General features: G+C 42.4%; 1 protein-coding gene across 1 annotated transcript in view; it reads left to right on the top strand.

Annotated features, from left to right (window-relative positions):
* Ryr3 (ryanodine receptor 3) overlaps positions 1-20,104 on the top strand; it is a 359,592-nt gene that overhangs the window by 230,471 nt on the left and 109,017 nt on the right. The window contains exons 47-52 of the mRNA XM_059258921.1: positions 1,422-1,591; positions 4,508-4,728; positions 10,214-10,304; positions 12,093-12,233; positions 14,515-14,678; positions 16,681-16,759. Coding sequence (XP_059114904.1) covers positions 1,422-1,591; positions 4,508-4,728; positions 10,214-10,304; positions 12,093-12,233; positions 14,515-14,678; positions 16,681-16,759 — 866 coding nt within the window. The remainder of the gene's footprint in view (positions 1-1,421; positions 1,592-4,507; positions 4,729-10,213; positions 10,305-12,092; positions 12,234-14,514; positions 14,679-16,680; positions 16,760-20,104) is intronic.

The following is a 20,104-nucleotide window of genomic DNA, read 5'->3' as shown; positions in this document are numbered from 1 at the left end:
GGGGGGCGGGAGGGGGGAGAACAAGGGAATCTGTGGCTGATATGTAGAACTGAATTGTATTGCAAAATAAAAAAAAAAAAAAAAAAAAAAAAGATAGCATGAGTCTGGCTGTTGCAATGTTTCCCAAACTGCCATTCCACGGAACACCTTCAAAGGATATTTTAATATACTTACGTAGTAGGGGCTCATAGGCAAATAAATATGGAAATTGTTGTAGAATATGCATTTTATAAAATGTTCGAGAATATGTGCCACTTTTATAACTTCATAAAGCACAGTTGAGTAGTAATGTGTCTGAGAAAACAGGATAAAGAAAATAGATGTTAAACTCCATGTTTCCCAATGATGTGGTGCTTTCTTTTAGCACAAAACACTTGCTGAATCCCACAGAAATAGTATTCATCAAAGCACCACAGCTGCGTATGAAACCAAGCCAGCCTCGGACATTCAGCACCCAATCTTCCTTGTGCTCAGGGAGGAGAGACTGCCCTGGTGCCCTTCCCTCTTACCAGTCCACACAGACTAATTGGCAGAAGGAGGCCCTAAGCTGGACAACACTTCAGCCCTGTGCCTTTCGGGATGCCTTAGAAACCCAGTCCAATACTCGAATATGCTGTGGCTCTTGGTCATTTGGGGATCTCTTTTCTAGTTTTTGGTGCAAGACCAGAGAGAAAAGGCTGTCTTTCATCCTCCCTAAAAATTATTTTTATTCTCCAGGCCAAGCAGGTTTATTTTCCCTATGGATTCCTCACTTTATCCTTGAGCCAGTATTTTTTTTTTCATTCAAATAAGACTAAAATAATGGAGTAACTTGGTCTAAGGATCACCTAGAACAGACACTGAAGGAGTACTTGCTATTTTGCACTGTGGTGTGATGACTACAGATATGACATATTATTAAATTTAATCTACTTGCTTAGCATTTTAGCCCTCACGTTCCTACATCATCCACCAAAAGAGCAATAACTCAAGCCTTGATTTCCTAGAAATTTCTTTTTTTTTTTGTAGGATAAATATTCCCATTGTAGGTTACTCCATGCTACCAATGTGGTATCACAGAACATGGAGTTGGAAAGAGAAGGCCTAAAGCATACCATCATGTTCTATTTCAATATATAAATTACAGCTGATATATATTCTCTATAGTACTATTACAAATTGGTAAACTATGACTGTGGATTGCCTTTTAAAATATAATCTACTTCACTGTAAATTTAAACTTTAATTAAAAATGTGTTTAATAATCAGCTCATAGAGATTTGGCCGTTGCTTCCAGCTGCCTAGATGAAGCTGCTTCCAACTTAGTTCTTATTTCTAGACTTCCTGTTGCCTATCCCAACAAGCTGTGGACAGACAAGTTCTATGCTGGGTTTTCAAACTGCGTAAACAGGAAACAGGAAATCATGTGTTTTGTCTTTCAGATGGATCAGTCAGCGAGCCAGACATGGCAGCCAACTTCTGCCCAGACCACAAGGCACCCATGGTGCTGTTCTTGGACCGTGTTTATGGCATTAAAGATCAAACCTTCCTGCTCCACTTGCTGGAAGTTGGGTTTTTACCTGACTTACGAGCATCTGCATCTCTAGACACAGTAAGTAGCTAAAATAAAGAGTGTAGAAGAGAATTCCCCTCATGGTTAAATTAGTGACACATTGGACTTGGAAACACATATTTTCTGCCTACTTGATGGTCATATTTTAATGGTCTGCTTAAGAATGGGAAAAACAGAGGTACCAAAAACTGGAAGATCTTAATTTATTGGCCCAAAAATTTACATGTAGGTAAGTTTGGCCTTAATTTTTGGTTCCAGTCCCTTCAATTGAAGTTTCTCGAACCTTGGGACACTATTTCTTGAGGAAATGGAAAGAGGGAACCAGATACTCAGCATAGTATGTTTTCATAGCATGTCTGGCTACCCATTCGGTATCAGGAGCAATTTTTCTATTATTGAACTCCTGCTTAGAATCAAGTATGGACATCAACAAAAGTCCCCCAGGAGACCAAAAAAAGAAAAGAAAAGAAAAGAAAAGAAAAGAAAAGAAAAGAAAGAAAGAAAGAAAGAAAGAAAGAAAGAAAGAAAGAAAGAAAGAAGAAAAAAATCACACTCTTGTGAGAATATGATTCTGTTGTTGATGGAAGGGGCTGACTGGAAGCATTTCAGGCTAGGGATACTCTTCCCATTCTCACTTATTTTGCCCCATGCACTGACCACCAGGAAGAATACTCTGTAGTCAGAGGTGTGACAGAGGTCAGTACAAGAAGCCAAGGGCAAAGGCACAGTTGGAACTCAAAGCTGGGGTAAAGAAATCCAGCATCCACAGGCATCAAGACAAGAAGTGTCTGACCATAATATAAGAGATGCCAGCTTTCATATCTGTGCCTTCGAGGGGAGGGAGAGAAGGATGCAACAAGCTGGATGTGCTTAATTTCAAAAACTATCTTCTTACAGGCTTCTTCGCAGTTAGGTTTCTCAGGGGCGCCACCTGGTGTTCAGTAGGCAGAAATGCGAGTTCTGGAGTGAGGGGTTTGTGGCCAGGACATACATTCATTCACTCATGGAGACACGGCATGAAAATGAGGAGTGAAGGAGTCAGAGCCATAAGATCCTTTCATATCTTCACCATATTCCACCTACCACTACTTTTGTTTGGAGCTTTTCTATAAATCCCTCAGTTTTAAAAATAACATTTAAAATTCGTGGACTTCAAGTTTCCTGATTAAAGCTTTTCTTTTTTTTTCTTTTTTTTTTTTGTAGTTCAAACAGCAAATTCTATTCTAGCATTTGATGTTTGATCACATGCTTGCTAAAACACCATCTGCCCCTCCAAAAAATAAATAAATAGCGAGGGTTTATGTTCAGTTCCTCATCTGAGAACTTCCAAGCCACGGGAATCAAAGCTCTGCTTCCTCATCGGAACTATTCAGCCTCTGAAAGAGATAAATGTGAAAGACAAGCTATTTTTTTCAGCAGAGTCACCAGTGTCTCCAGAAGACAAACTTCTGATAATTAATACGAACACCCAGAACTGTGAAGGGTTCAAAGAAACAGTTTTTCAAATCCTAAGTTGTAGGAAATGTTCATTCAGATATAATAGCTGTGATAATTGTAGGAAATAATGACACTTTATCTCTGTGGGTCTCGAGGCTGCTTTTGAAGTCCTTCAGTTTTCAACAATGACGTTAGTCACTCTTTGGCTATATTTAGTGTCACTAAATGGATCTTCCCTGAATTCAGCTTGTCCATCTAAGTTTACAAAGAGGAACATTGTGAGCGAGGATCATACCAGAGCATTAGAGAAGGCCCTAGATTTCGGTTCCTTTTTATACTTCTCATGCAGCGTCTGGTCCCCTCTAGTGAGGTCAACCTTCGTATCAGTCATCAGATTGTGAACTGCCCACAGAACTTTAACTAGTGGGTATCAGAGAGCCACTTTTTCTTCGTAAAGCTGGTGAATTTGAAAGACAGGGTAGTATACACCCATGTTAACCTTGATCACAGGGGACAGTATGTGAGACTCTTATAAGGTGACAAGTGAGAGCTCAATCCAGAATAAGGATGCAATAGCCTGGAACCTGGACATTCAAATATCAGGTGATGCCCATCGACTGATTTTAGTGAGGGTTTAAAATTCTTCTTTGAGACCATTTAGAATCCAGCCATTTTTAGATGTTTGCTTTGTTTCTGGGGGTAGGGGCTAATCTTTTTTTTTCTTTTAAATGGGAAAGAGAGGTAGGTAGGTGTTTAGGGGTCCTCCAGGCTTTACAGCTGGCAGGGAAATGATCCAGGTGAGGGAAGAATGATGCTCAGTTCAGTCCAATTTAGGTAACTGGTGCTGGGTCAACACTTTAAGAGTCTGACCTAAGCTTGTTTATTTTTGCCATATTTAAGCATGGCACAATTTTGGAAAAAAGTTCTCAGGTAAAAATTAACTCAGTCCCATGAGTACAACAAAGTTTAAGACATGTTTACATTGAAGCTCTTTAAAGAGTATGTGTGGTTTCATTCATAAGATGGGTTCTTGTTGACTTAGAAACAACACTCAAGGTCTAGGGAGAATGACTGGGGTAAACATAATGCCTGCAGGAGCCAGGATTTGGTCTGGCCCTGTGAAAAACAAAGAAGTCACTTACACTGTTGTGAAGTACAAATGACATCTCTCTCAAGAAGGCCTAGAAGCAAGGTCTGGGATAAGTAAAACCTAAATTCTGGGAGATATGGACGGAGTCTGGCTCATCAGACAGCAAAGGATAACCAGGTTGTAAACTGCATCCCTTCCCAACATTCCAGGAAGAACAGGTTAAATATCTCCTTCCTTTGAAGGCTTCCTGTGTGCTTAACTTTCCTGGCTTCTCCAGTGCTTATCTATATGCACAAGGACTCTTGCCCTCTCCAGATAGGCTGAGTACAGCCATGTGTAAGTTTCCCTGATCTTTCATGGGGCCCCATGCCCTAGATGAACTGGCTGCTTTCTGCGAGGTTAACTAATGCCCTCACTCCCTTTCTCAGGTGTCCCTCAGCACCACCGAGGCTGCGCTGGCACTGAACAGGTATATATGTTCGGCCGTGCTCCCACTCCTTACTAGATGCGCCCCTCTCTTTTCTGGGACAGAGCACTGCACCTCTCTGATTGATTCTACACTGCAGACAATATACCGGCTTTCCAAAGGACGGTCCCTCACCAAGGCTCAGAGGGACACAATAGAAGAATGTTTACTTGCCATTTGCAAGTAAGTGTGCTCTCCTTTGTTTTTGACTTCTGCATATGTATCATCCCTGCCAAGTGTATTTATGTGTGACACAGTTATACAGTGCACAACTGTATAATGCAATAATGTATTGTGAAACTGGTGAGAAAGTCTGAGGAAACTACCAGACCTTCATCATGTGCCCAGCCTTCCCCCAACCATCTCTCTTCAAATGTGCTTGTTACCTGTCTTGTCACATAATCTTCCTTGGAATCATCTCTCATTATGGGGAAGAGGAGGACACAGCTCAGGATTTACCCACGGGGGTGCAAAACCCAGGAAAAAGATTTTTGTCTCTTGTGCCTGAAGTATTTCTCTAATGAAGTAATTGTCTAGTTCTGAAGAGAGACCCAGAAAGATTTCTCTACCATCTAACAGAGAAGTTTTAGACAGAAACCAAACTCCATGTGTAAATCAGAACAGTTCACCTCCAGGTCTCCATGACTAGAGAGCAAAGATTCTGGTCACAGTGGGGAATGGTGACAATGGCCAATGTAAGCAGGCGTCAAAGCCAACAAAGAACATTGGGAATCTGCATCAAGTCTGGAAGGACAAAGGATGAGGTACTTTTCAGCAACTGGTCTCACACCATAGTCTAGGATTCCAACCTGCTGCTGTAATCCAGTAGTGCCCCTGCTAGCCTGTGTATTAGAGTCACTGTGTGAAATCTGGATACATTTCCCAGTTCCCATACCACATCCCAGCCCCAGGATAGAATCCAGGACTCTAGCTTTGAAGCTTTGAGTAATTGACTCTATTAATGGTATGTAGTGTGATTGAGAATCACTAGTGAAATGGTCAACAGGCTCCCACTTTAGGGGCCAGAGGGACATTGTTCCTGATTCTTCTTAATGACATGCGTCCCCATCACACACATTAGAAGGCTCATGATGGCTAGAAGAAAATCCATCAGAACTGTTCATCATTCGAACGTCAACTAAAAGGCAACCTCAGCTATGTGATATTGTGACTCACCTATTAGACGATGCGATGATGGTGACGCAGAGGCTGAAGATGTGGGGCAGGCAGGACTCTCATTGGCTGTTCATGGGAATACAACACAGTGCATCTACTTTGTCAGACAACCTCTGTCAGGCAGTTTCTCACAAAGCTGGAACACTCTTATTGTAATTTCAATCATCATATTCCTTTGTGTTTACTCAAATTATTTGACAGTTCACATCATATATCATGTTAGCCATTATATATACATTGTGTGTGTGTGTGTGTGTATATATATATATATATAACTTGATTTTTATATTATGTTAGTCATCATTAATAAAGCTTCAGTAAGTCAATAAACAGTGTAAGCCCAGGATATGGAATATTACTCAGTATTAAAAAGAACAATCAAGCCACAAACAGAGTCATCCATGATTAATAAGAGACCAGCACCACTGAAGTGAAACCTTTGTGTTCCTGGGACAACTGATGCTGGTTAACTGGAGCTGAGAAATTAGCGATAATTGAGAAGAGACCAGCATGGCTGAGGTGAAATCTTCTGCGAAGTGTTTCCTGAGAGTCAGCACACGGAAGCTGTGGTCCAGGGGTGGCCAAGGTTGTACCTCAGGCTGGAAGCAGAACTTGGTAGTGTATGAGACACCTAGGTGGTGCTGGTTTTGAAGGCATGAAGGGGTCATGGAGAGCAGCTGAGGCTTGCCACTGTGAGAGGCCAGGAGAGACCATTGGTGAAGGTGCAGCCTCAGTGGCAGTTGAAGGCCCAGGATTGAAGGAGCCAGACAAAGAAATTGAGGCTTGGCACCATGAAGAGAGCCCAGGAGAGGCTATTGATGAAAGTGCAGCCCAGCTGCAGCAGAAGACCCCCGCATTTTTGGAGGTGCCAGTACCATGGGATGACCACCAAGAACAGCAGCAGTGAGAAGTGGAGCCAGCCTGAGCTTAGAAGATAAGCTGTCCGTGATGCAGAGGGCAGAGCTGGAGAAGTGACCCAAGCCTCTTGGAGGACCCCAGAAGATTGTGAGCGAATCCCTAATATTGGACATTGTGTTGTTTACACAGTTTGAGTTTGGTTTTGTTTGGATTTGTGACTGTGCCCTGGTTCTTCCTTCTTGAAGCAGAAGGTATTTAATTTAATTTTAATTTTTACACGAGCCCACAGCTGAAAGACTCTGAACTTTTAAAAGAGATTTGGGATTTTTTAGAGAGAATGGATATTTTAAAGAGACTAAAAATTTAATGTGTTTGAATTTGTAAAGACTGTGGGACTTTTAAAATTATTTGTAATTTTAATGTGAGATCTTGGGGACAAATAAGAAAGGAAGGGTTGTGGTTTAATAATGATGTGTTTGTGTGTCAAGTTGACAAGGGGTCAATTGTGCTAGCTAGTTTTATGTAAACTTGACACAAGCTAGAGTTATCTAAAAGAAGGGAACCTCAATTGAGAAAATGCCTCCATAAGATCCCACTGTAAGGCATTTTCTTAGTTAGTGATTGATGGTAGAGGGTTCAGCTCATTGTAGAAGTCCTAGGCTGATGGTCCTGGGTTTTAGAAGAAAGCAAGCTGAGCAAGCCATGGGGAGCAAGCCACTGAGCAGCACCCCTCTATGACCTGTGCATCAGCTCCTGCCTCCAGGTTCCTGCACTATTTGAGTTCCTGTCCTCACTTTGATGACGAATAGCAATATGGAAGTGTAATCCAAATAATCCCTTTCCTACCAACTTGCTTTCTGGTCATAGTGTTTCATTGCAGCAAGAGACTCAAACTAAGACACTATACAGACTACTTCATTCATTCCAACATTGTTATCATTGGTAGAAATTAAGTTAAATAGAGGGGCAGTGGTCTTGCAAGATAGACAAAGATTGTAGACACACTGACCCACTAAGGATTGTGGAGACTGAGCTTCTCTACTTCAGCACCTGAAGAGGAAGAATTCTGGCCTCAGTACTTACTGATGTATGTCTCCACCTTCCTCCTCAGTGGAGGCAATAGGACTAAGTAATAGCTTTACTCAAGAACATCTCCCCTCTGACAGTGTCAATGCTGTGCCTGTTTGAAGAGCTAAGCTGTCCTTGGTCTGACTTTGGCTGGATCTGAACTCAGGTTAGAACACATCAAGAAAGGAACCTGGCATCTTGGCATTAGCTCTTTCCAAATAGAAAAGCCAGGTTCATGTGACTGATCAGAACTAGAAATAGCTTCAAAGAAACCAGAGTTTGGGGAAAGCAGAAGTTTACATTGAACCTGAAATGAAGCTCCGCATTCTGTCCCTGTAGTTCTGGGGGCAATGTTCTTCTCTTCTCCCAGTTTGAGCTCCAGGTACAGCAGGCATTTTATTACTTATTTATAATAAGTCAGTGTTGTGGTTAGGATTCTATTGCTATGGTGAAACACCATGACCAAAAAGCAAGTTGGAGAGGAAGGGGTTTATTTGGTTTTATGGCTGTTCAGTATTGAAGGAAGACAGGACAGGAACTCAAACAGGACAGAAACCTGAAGGCAGAAGCTGAGGAGAAGATATGGAGGGGTGCTGCTTACTAGCTTGCACCCAAGGCTTGTTCAGCCAACTCTCCTAGAGAACCCAGGATCACAGCCTGGGTGGCCCCACCCACCATGAGCTGAGCCCTCTCACATCAACTGCTAATTAAGAAAATTCGGCACAGGCTTGCCCAAGCCAATCTTTTGGAGGCATTTTCTCAGTAGAGGCCCCCTTCCCTAGATGACTCTAGATTGTGTCAAGTTGATAATAAAACTAACCAGGACAGTCAGTCAACAGTAGGGTCACAGATTTATTGCCCCTTCCTTTATTCAAGTTAGTCTTGGGTGACAGTTGCTAACTATCTAAACAGTAATAAGAAACACTGAGTCAATTTTAAGTTTTAATTACTAGATTCAGCGATAGGGCTGCTGCTTTGGGGATGGGTTTTGATTAGCCTTTCTCAGCCCAGGGCTTTTTAATCACAAGACCAGTTCTTGGAAAGTTGTGATATAAATAGGTTTTGTCCCTCTCTACCTGCATTCATCCTCCTTGCTGAAGCTGCTTTGACGAATTTTCTGGTATGTCTGGTCTCACCTCCCTAGCTCCTTAGGTATCTATGAAAGGAATTTGGGGACTCATGAACTGAAACTTTATAGCAAACTCATGTGTGTGTGTGTGTGTGTGTGTGTGTGTGTGTGTTCTGGTGTGTATATGTATATGTGTGTGTAAGTGTGTTCTGGTGTGTGTATTGTGTGTATATATATGTATGTGTGTATGTGTGTGTGTGTTCTGGTGTGTGTATGTATGTGTGTGTGTAAGTGTATGTGTTCTGGTGTGTGTATTGTGTGTATATGTATGTATGTGTGTAAGTGTGTTCTGGTGTGTGTATTGTGTGTATATATGTGTGTGTGTGTGTGTGTGTGTGTTCTGGTGTGTGTATGTATGTGTGTGTGTGTAAGTGTATGTGTTCTGGTGTGTGTATTGTGTGTATATGTATGTATGTGTGTAAGTGTATGTGTTCTGTGTGTGTGTGTGTGTGTGTGTGTGTGTGTGTGTTCATGCTCTGGAGAGAATCCATAGGTCCCTCTTGACTTTAGTTTGGCATCTGAAAAATGAAAGTTAACCTCTCCTAGCTCTCCTTCTCTGCCTCAGAATTTACTTGCACCAAATACCACAGTCGTGAACAGTGTAATTTGATAAGTCTTTCTTTAATTAATTTTTAGTTACTGTTTGTCATTTACAGAGTTGTCCTGAGAACAAAAGCCCGAAGAAATAGTCCCAATAGTGTGAAATTCCTGGATCAGATTGTAACCAGGGAGACTTTATGGTTGCCTTCAGACCATGCCAGTAGATGGCCTCAGATTCCACCTCTGCAGCTGATCAATTATATCTTCTCCCTTTGCAGTTACACAATGAGACCCTGTCTTTAAAAAGAAAGAACGAAAGAAAAGCAGTTCTTGGTTCTTAGAAGTCCTTAGAGATGGCTATGAAGCCAGCTGCATCTTCTGTCTGTTGCGTACTTTGCACATGGCCACTGAATATATTTTCAGTGCACAGACCCCAGAACATGATGGTTCACGGTAGCTGGAATTTAATCTTAATTGTCCTAATTCATTAGCACATGTCCCTTTTTATAATTTAACCATATTCCATTTTTAAATGGAGGGCTTTACCATCCACTATCACTTGTCTAAGAGCTATGTTTAGACACTCTTTGTTTTGATGCTTAACCCTAATTTGTGCCTCTTTTTAAATTTTATGTTTTATTATTGTGTGTGAATGGAGTGTGTGTGCCCCTGCATCCTCCTGTGCTACAGGGTACATGTAGATCTGAGAACAGCTCTATAGAGTTGATTTTCTCCTTCCTGCGATGGGGAGGGGATCAAATTCAGGTTTGTGCACCAAGTGCCCTTCCCCACTAAGCCCTCACTTTTTTCTCGCCCTTTTGTTTTTCCTTCCTTCCTCTTTCCACCATTTGGTATTTACTTTGTCCCGTCTTTCTGTTTTCTTCCTCTGAATCACAGTCACTTGAGACCTTCCATGTTACAGCAACTCCTACGACGTCTGGTTTTTGATGTGCCACAGCTCAGCGAGTACTGCAAAATGCCTCTTAAGGTAAACATCACCGGCACCACAGATGTGCAGTCAACGGCACAGCAGATGTGCTGGGGGCTGCATAGAGCGTACACATTTAGAGAAGCAAAGCGAGTGTTAGATTTTGACAGCTTCACAAGGTGCAATGCACAAAACCAATCTCCAGCTTGAATCTGCAACTTCAAAAGCCTGGGCTTGTGGTTGTTACCTGCTGTGGGTCTCTTGAGTTACCTTCCACTACTTGATTTTTAATCAGAGATTTCTAAGAAGACTTGGAATTTATCCTTTCTTACCCTAACTAGGTTTCTAAAATATTTTAACCTCAAAAAGTTTTGAAAGCCCTGTGGTTTTTCTTTTCTTTTTTAAAAATTATTATTTATTATTTTGCATGTTCCAGTGTTTTGCCTACATGTATGGCTGGGCAACACCCACATGCAGTACCGGCAGAGACCAGAAGAGGGTGTCAGATTCCCTGGGACTGGAGTTAAAGATGGTTGTGAGCCTCTGTGAAGATGCCTGGAATCAAGCCCCTGTCCTGTGGCAGAGCAGCCCGTGCTCTTACCCACTGAGCCATTGTTCCAGCCCTCCCTGTGGTTTTTCAAAGGACCTAAAATGTCCTTTCCACATTGTTTTGTGCCCCCCAACGCCGCAGCAGGTGCTCTTTTTTTTTTTTCTATTTATTAATGAAAAGAACACAGAACTTTTTGTTTATTTTCTCATTCTTATGACTTCTCTATTATAGCCCCAGAACACCTAATCCCGGGTGGTGCTAGGGTTTGTGGCCACTCCAGAGAGCAGCATTTCAACTTCCCTCTGAGGCTCTACCTTCCTTGCAAATCAAGGAAGTGACAGCAGAGATGAGCCACACTGACGATTTCCCCTTTTTTCTTTTTCTTTTTCTTTAAGGAAATAGTTCAAGCAGGGTGTTAAGGGAATATTTTATTGAGGTAACCAGAACTTTCAGAAGCCTTTGGTTCAGTCTCATAACCAGCAGGAAGCATTAGCACAATCGCTGAGGTTCTCAGTCCTTCCGAGACTAAGTTTTCCTTCCAACCTGAACAGTTCTGGGTCTCAATCCCAAAGGGTACTGTAGCTGAAGGCGTGATCTGCATTCCTTAACTTGACTCTGCTTCTTGTACAGATCTCTGCTCTCAGGTGATGCTGACTCCTAAGAGGCATTACTGGTGCCACTCAGTCAGTTCACTTCGACATCTCACGTGAATGGCATTTCCCCCACTTAGATGTGAATCCTACCTGCTGGGAAGAGATGTTACTATAATGTAACCCTCCTCTGGCCACCTATGGAACGGCTGTCACTTTGAGCTGTACAAAGGCCAGAGAGACCAGGAAGCCACAGACAACCATCAATCTTCAAACCCACAATTTTCTGTCCACTGTCCTCTCCCCATATCAGCACACCCCAGGGTATTCCAAAATTATATGTAATCATATGAAATTATTCCCACACATGATTGACTGGTCAGCACACTGTGACTCCTTTCAAAGGGTAACATTTTCTCATTGAAAACAGGACTGACTCCTCTCCATTTCTTAGTAACTACTTGGAGCACACTGGGAGGCAGGAGAATTAATCAGGCAGATGCAGCTCACTCCAGAGCTCATTAGGTGTGAGAGCAGACCCTTCCCGGAGGCATCTGAGGAGCCTCTAGGTTGACAATCCAACTCCTTCAAATCCTGGTTTCCTCCTCATGATTTCTCTGTACTCTTTTCTTTTCCCTGCATGTCTCCGATGCCTGTCGACGTGCTGGACTCTGTGTGACTGGTGCCCCCGTGTTCTGAAACTCCCAGCTGCTGACAAACCACTATGAGCAGTGCTGGAAATATTACTGCCTGCCTTCAGGATGGGGGAGCTATGGGCTAGCTGTGGAGGAGGAACTGCACCTCACGGAGAAGCTCTTCTGGGGGATATTTGACTCCCTCTCCCACAAGGTAATGGCTACTTCCGAGAAAACAGGTGGCCCCAGTGACCCAGGCCCACAAGAATGTACAGTGGTTTGGCTTTACTGTTTCCTATGGACTGTACTAAGGACCTCAGGAGCATTTTATGTTAATCCTTTAAACTACCCCTTAACCTCCCATCCCAACCCCCCCCAAAAAGACTCTCCAGAATGGGAATTACCGTAATCCTCAGAGTAGTCAAATAAATTGCCAGACTTGCTGAGCTTAACACATGGGAGAGCAGCCACCAGGGCAAATTCCAAAAGCATTTTTGCTTCCAGTTTTGAGTCCTTATGCCTCTTGTTCTTTTTCTCCGTGAGGTGTGACATCCTGGTCCCATTTCCTGTATACTCTACTTCCTCATTGTGAATGCCACCAGCTGCCTCACACTCATTCTCCACCATGCTGATCTGTTCCCCTCAAACTCCAAGACAGAATAAGCCTCCCTCCCTTCCTTAAGTTACCCTTGTCTAGAGTTTTTGTCACAGCAGTGGGTAAAACATTAATGCAAATCTCTATCCACCACTGTGGAATTTAGACAATCTTCACATTCCCCCTCTGGTTATAGGTTGGGCCATTTCCTGTAACTAGTCGTCTTAGGGAAGTTTATAGCCCTTTCTAGCCTAGTAAAAACCTTCCTAATCTTCAGATATTCTTGAAATGTATTTGGAATGGCGTTGATTTAAGCCTTTAATCTTCTTCAACTTAAAGTGAATGGTAACTTGAGGGCTTTACTGCTACAGGCTGCAGGAATATATTGTAAGAACTCAGCTGGTTATGGCTAAGCCACTACCTGAAGGGATCAAGGAATTCCTTCAGAGGAAGCCAAATTCCAAGGAGCATTTGGTGTTATTTGGCTTGTTATATATCAGCTATCTTATGTTATGAAAATCATGTGTGCCTTCATAGTTTTCCCAATTGATTTTTTCTGTAAGAATTGCGAACAGTGTGGACTGATCACTCTCTGGACATATGCATTCAAGGTATTTGGAGAACAGCCTCAGGAAAGGCTTCCTTCCCTCCAGCCCATCCGTTTCTCCCCTTTCAGCACTGGATCTCTCTTAGCCACTTTTAAGGACTAACAGAAATAACATCCCAGACCACCACATGCTCATCTCCTGACTTAAGGTAAATTCCACAAGGAGACACCGCCTAAGTCAGGTGGACCTTAAGTAATAGCTTTGCACAATTTAGCTCAGACCCTCCTTTCTTACAGCCTTACTAAGTTTATAGACCTCTAACTCCTTACCTAATCACTTTTAAGAATATTTAGATGACCTTCTGTGCTAACAGCTATACACAGCCAGAACCCCAGTTCAAGCCTCCTTGTAATTATCATCATTGGCAGCATCCGACCAGGTCCATCCCCAGACGGAGGAAAGTACCTTGTCAGATACCTCTGTACTCTCTAAGAAAAGACTTAAGCATCCAGACTACCCATTTGAGAAGGCCTGGTGGATGTGCCAATTAAGCTTAACTTCCTCCTTTCCTAGTTCTTACCTCCAGTTCCAGATCTCCCTTTTACTATCACCAGAGACATCTAGCTGTACACAGGTTGCCTAGTGACTAAGCTTACTTCCCTGCACCCTGCAGAAAAACGGCAGATAGCTTGGACAGATAGGAGCCACAGGAAAAAAGAAGACAGTTTTATTTTCTCCCATTGACCTAGCAACTTATAGATTCTTAACATTTTCTACTAATCACGATTAAGATTATAGTTGAGCACGTAAGATCCCTCTTCTTAGATATTACCCGAATTTAGCCTTTAGTTAATTCATTTCCCCATTAGTCACTTCCCTTTTGGATTGCAAGTGATAATTAACAATTACTGCCCCTCTATGTGATTCTTATCACCCCTCCATTTGACCCTGGAAGCCTGGCTTTGCACTGCCAAGGGATTACTGCTTGTAAGTGTATATATACCGGGATTCCCAGGGCATGGAAAGGATGGAGAAGAAGATTTGTAAAAATAAATGACTAGACTAAGAGCTCAGTGTGCTGAGATTCTATTTCCCGAAAATAGTCCTCGCCATCCGCAATTCTCTCTCCTGAGCCTCTGGGATGTATAATATTAAGGCTGGTCCTTCTAATAGTATACAAGACTTTACAGATTGCCATTCCACCCTCCAAGAATAGTTTTCTGTAGGAAGTACTGAAGATCAACTGGACTAACACATCCTTTGTATCTGTACTTCTATTGGTGAGTGAATGGTCCTAGTTGACGGCCATGGTTCTGGTTTGTCTATTGGAGTGCTCTCTGTTTCCCTCACAGAAATACGACCTGGATCTTTTCCGAATGGCCCTGCCTTGTCTCAGTGCTATTGCTGGCGCCTTGCCACCAGACTACTTAGATACAAGAATCACAGCCACACTGGAGAAACAGGTCTCGGTGGATGCAGATGGGAACTTTGACCCAAAACCTATTAACACCATGAAGTAAGTTTAGAGCCAATTCTAAATTATTTCTATATTTTGTATAATAGTTAATATCTTTCTTCAGACTGTAAAAGAAACTCTCATTTCTCCCTTTCCCTTCTGCCAACCCTGCTCATCATCCTCTTTGATACTACAAGTCACACCAGAAACAAGTTTAATCTATCCATTTCTGATTTTATATATATATGTGTGTGTATATATATGTATATATACATATGTATGTATATATATTCTGATTTTATATATTGCTTATGTATATTCCAGGCTTTTTGGAGGGATTTAATATGAAACAGACTCACAAAAATAAATGTTGTCTGAGGCATTAAGATGCCTACCCACCCTGATAAATGATATGATTAATTTATTAACAAATTTTTGACAAAAATCTTTACTCTTTGTAAATTGGGCCTATACAGATATAATAACATCAAAATAACTTCATAGTAGCAGAAGAACTTTAGCAATTCCTCAAGGTGACAGCTGAATACTTGAGGTCCTTCGAGAGGTTGGATCTGCTCTTTGCCATACTAAAGAATACTAGATTTTTGGAGTCACCCTATAGCAATGCCTTATCATTTCTTCCCATGAGTATCCAGAATCCTTTACTGACGCTCAACAAACCAACAGATGCTCGCATCCAGTGTGTTTAGCCTTGGGGTAAATTGCTGTGTTAAATTTCCAAGCATCCTTCCCCAGTTCTGTGTATGTGTGCAGGGGCAACTGACTTCGTCCCTGGGTACATTTTAATGAAGAGTACAGAACTCTTCAGAATGACCTGAGAAATAAGCACAATCCCATATGATCCCCCTTGGACTTGTGTTTGATGGCAGTGGCTTTCAAATAGGAGCCTAAGCGCTTCCTAAGAATATCTGCTCTGCTAAGGTATAAAATTCATCATTGGGATAATTCCATTGGACAAAGCCTTGAGTGAGAGGATGATGAGAAACAGAACTGGAGATAAATGATGTGGTAAAAATAAAAGCTCAGGCAAGAAAAGAAAGTATGTACCGGCTTTAGAAAAGTTTGCCTTATAAAAATGGAAGCATGGAAAAAGATAAGAAAGCAAATGATGTGGTGACTGGATATGGTACAAACATTATCATCATTACTCTAGCAACTGTGTGCCAATGATGAGTGGCTCCATGGCATTGTGAGAACTCTTGTTGCTTCAGACATACCTTTGACATCAGCAAATTGAGTAATGTGAGCGCTAAAGACTGGTCCCATTTCCAAAATCAAAGAGCCCTGATTACCAAGACACCGGGTCATAACCAGAACCTAATAAAAAGCTAATGAGCCAGGCCTCCCCAAGGACAATGACAGTCTTCAGCTGTCTCCACCGGATGAATCACCTTGAGCTTCTTGCTGCCCTTGTCTCATCGAACTCTAGATTCAAGTTCCAGGGAGAGTGAATTTGATCCATCTATTCATATGCCTGACCTTGATGGCCATCACCTAACATCATATGCAGTACCAGAAGCCCATATGATACACGGGAGAATGAAGAGTGGGTGAGCACTGCTAGGTGAAGAGTGATGACAGAAATCTACTGTATTTCCAAAATCCTGGTTGTAATGAACCACTAATTCAAAATAATAGCCAACCAGTATTTTGTAACATCTGACCCTCCAGCTGCACATTCTGTTGTTCTCAGACTGGAGCTATAGGATGACAAGATTCCCATTGACGGAGACCAGAGCTGGCTTTGAAATCACAATTATACTTCGGGAGCCAGGAGGGCCCAGAGCAGCTGGAGGGAGGCCACCTATGTGCAGATGTTTCTGCAGAGAAATCTTGTGATCAGACCTGGGTGGTGCCTGGAACACAGCACTGATCTTGCCTACCCTGCTCAGCAGTGTCGCTGTGTCTAAAGTAGCTTAAGCTGTGATATTAGCTGTTAGCAAATCCTGCTAGAGGTAGCAAATTGTTCCTTCTACCCACCTTTTACAGTATCTAGCTAAAATGCTTATGGGGGCTGTAATTCTTTTCTCTCAATTCACAGTTTTTCCTTGCCTGAAAAATTGGAATACATTGTCACCAAGTATGCTGAGCATTCTCATGATAAATGGGCCTGTGACAAGGTAGGGATTATCAGCTGATTGACAATTGTCAGGGAGGGGGGAAAAAAACCCAAGAACATTATTAGGTCGGATCCTGGAAATCTGCCTGATTTGTCTAAGTGACAGAGTCTCCATGCCAAGAGCATTCATTGTTTCTGGGCAGCAATTTCTCAGGGTTGGTAGAGGTCAGAGAAATAGGCATTGGCAGCTGCTGGTCTGCATTTGAAGTGTTCAAGAAAATGAACAATTCTGGAAATGTTGACAGCTTTTTTATCATTGCATTGCCTGGAGTTTATGCCCAAGCATGCACTTGTGTGTGTTTAACATAAATGTTTCATCGGGGTGGGAAGATGGTTATTAAATTTTTTCTTTGAACTCAACATTGGAAAAGAACAACTAAAATTGAAAGCCTCACTCTTGTTTTTGCTTGGGAAGCTGAATTGTATCCCAGGAAGGCCACATGAGGGCCTTCCTTTGGTGGATGCCACTAGGACTTCTAGGCACTTGGTCCATGTGCTGTTTGAAATCCCCACCACCACCATGTGAGGTCAGGATGCTTAATAAGTTTAATTGCTCTGCCAAAAACATGCAGAATTGGAGCAGGCAGGCAGTGAAGGAATGGGTCCACTGATCAGCTTACAGCTTATAGCAGTGGATGCATTTTAAAGGCAGGGTCATAGAATGTCACCTCCCTATAGTGCAGTCACAGATAAGGAAAACCATGATCTACCACCTCAGCTCTGTGTGGATCTGTGCTCAGCTCTTATCTCCTCAAGGATTCCCACTTCTGCTGATGATAACAACCAATGAACTTTAGAATGAGCTATACCTCATGATTGTAGACCAGGATTGGAAGCCTCTTCTGTGTGAAGGCCATGATAATAACCAAATAATCAATAATGAAATGGATAATGAACATTTGCAGTTCTGTGGGTCAGACAGTCTCCATGGCAATGACTCATTTCCACTGTTATAGCACAAAAGTAGCCACAAACAATGACTCATTTCCACTGTTATAGCACAAAAGTAGCCACAAACAAAACATTGACAACAAAAGGGGGCCTATGTGCCAATAAAACTTTATATAAGAGAAAAAGGGACTAGAGAGATGGCTCAGTGGTTGCTGCTCTTCCAGAGGACCTGAGTTCAATGCCCAGCACCTACATGGCAGCTCACAACTGTCTGTAACTCTAGTTTCAGGGGATCCGACACCCTCACACAGACATATATGCAAGCAAAGCACCAATGTACATAAATATAAATAAATCATTTTTTTAAAAGGAAAAAAAAGGTAGCCAGCTGGACTTGCTTAGTTTAGAATCCAGAGCATATGGGTTTTCTTATTTCTTCTCAGTGTGGCCATTTGCCAAACCATGGCTTAGGGAGAAGGGGTATCTATGAATCTACAGCCATAGCTAATCCATCTTTAAATTGTGTATTTTACCTCTTCAACTCTTTATGAATTTCTACAGTACTCTCTGTCCCCATGATATGACTTCAGTCCCAGCTACCATCATCTTTTGCCCAGGCCACTATGATCTCCTGGCTGGCCTCCTCATATGCATTTTCTCCAGTCTTTTTTTCAAACCACAAGCAAGTAATTGTTCCAGTATGCATATTTGGTCACATGGTATCAGTGCTCCTCCTGTCCAGCCCCCATTCCATCTTAAAATTCTTTAATAAGTTCTAATTCTTCTTAAAGGTCAAAATCCCCACATGGACCAGCAGGCACTGCCCTGCCTGAGTCTCAATGAGATCTCCCTTTTCTCTCTGCCCATCAGTCTCTTCCTATACTTTTAGACCCTCTGTCACACACGTGTACACAAAACACTTCCCTGGCTGAGCAAGGTGGTCACTTGCCATCCCTACCTCATCCTGCAGGTGTCGATCTAAGCATTCATTCCTAGGCTGAGACTTCTAATTCTCTTATATGCAGGCCATCTTAGTGCCTTATTCTCCTCCTTCATAGTGTTTTTCAAGTCATCTGTATATAAAAACATTAACATAATTTATGATAGTTGCACATTTGTACATCTGGCCCTGTCATCAGTTATATATCTACTAGTGTAGTTATTTGATCATTATCTCTCCCTGACACCTACGTGAGGCTTCATGAGAGTAAGGATATATGCTTGCTCACCATTGCCCAGAGGTTCTGATTCCTCCCACCTGAAGAACCTCTTCCTGGGGCTGGGAAGAGAGCTCAGTAGTTAAGGGTGCATACTACTATTACAGAGGTCACAAATTCAGTTCTAGTACCCAGGTCAGGCAGTTCACAACTGTGTATAACTTCAGCTTTGAGGGACTCCATCACCCTCTTCTGACTTCTGAGGACACTGAACTCACATGTACAAACACATAATTAAACATTTTAAAGTACCACTCTTCCTATGGGAGAAATAGAATTATGCAGCCACAGTGGTACAGGTTGTGTGGTTCTGTGATAAGCACGAGCACAGGGTTAGAACATATAGGAATACCAAATTCCACAGTTGGTGTCCAGGAATGCCGTCTAGAGTGGTAACATTTACAGATGGGCAGGCATTCATCACATTCATTGCAGAGAAAAAGATGAGCTTATTGCTGGGTTAGCACATGCAGACCAAGAGAGGCCAGAGAGGGTTTATTGGCTTTGGGGAACCACATAGTTAGAACATGGAGTAGGGCAGGGTAAGAAGGGTGGGAGATGAATATGGAGAGGTTTACAGATTTAGAAACCATAGGAGTTTCCATTTTTCCCATGGTGGCAGGTAACAATCAGAAATCATAAGGGAACAGAGTTCTCTAGCAGGACAATTGGTGACTATTCGTGACTATTACTAACAATAGAGAAAATGAATCCATGAATAGGTGGCAAGATTGGAGGTGGTGGGGGCTGAGAAAGCTCTTGCAGTCCCCCAGGTGAGCTCATACTAAGAAGGAAGCTGGAGAGAGGCAGGCAAAGGAGTGGGCCTAGGAGGCAGAGAGATGTGAGGTATGCAGAGTAGAGTCAACAAGGACCCCCTGTTACAAGATTAAAAACTGAGCAGGAGCTCAAGAGGGGCAACCCCCTGGGGTAAAGGAACCCAAGAACAGGAAGCATTGGAAGAAATAACTGCTGGTTCTCTTTAGACACCCTGGTAACACGTCAAGCCGAGCTCATACTATTTGGAAATTAGAAGTCAGCTCTGCTCTAGAAATGCTGATCTGACATCAGTCATCAGTGGTAACTGAAACTACAGACCTAGATTAGAGCGCCCAGGAAGTATGTGCCTCTTGGGAAGGGAAACTTGGGAAACATGTACTTTTGACAAATAGGTAGAGGCAGAGATTGAGAACAGATGAGTAGCTGGGAGTATTTGGGCTTTGATGCTGGGGAAGTCGGGG

The sequence above is a fragment of the Peromyscus eremicus genome, chromosome 4 (genome assembly GCF_949786415.1).
Source record: "Peromyscus eremicus chromosome 4, PerEre_H2_v1, whole genome shotgun sequence".
Lineage (NCBI taxonomy): Eukaryota > Metazoa > Chordata > Mammalia > Rodentia > Cricetidae > Peromyscus > Peromyscus eremicus.
This window is presented reverse-complemented; position numbering and strand designations above follow the sequence as displayed.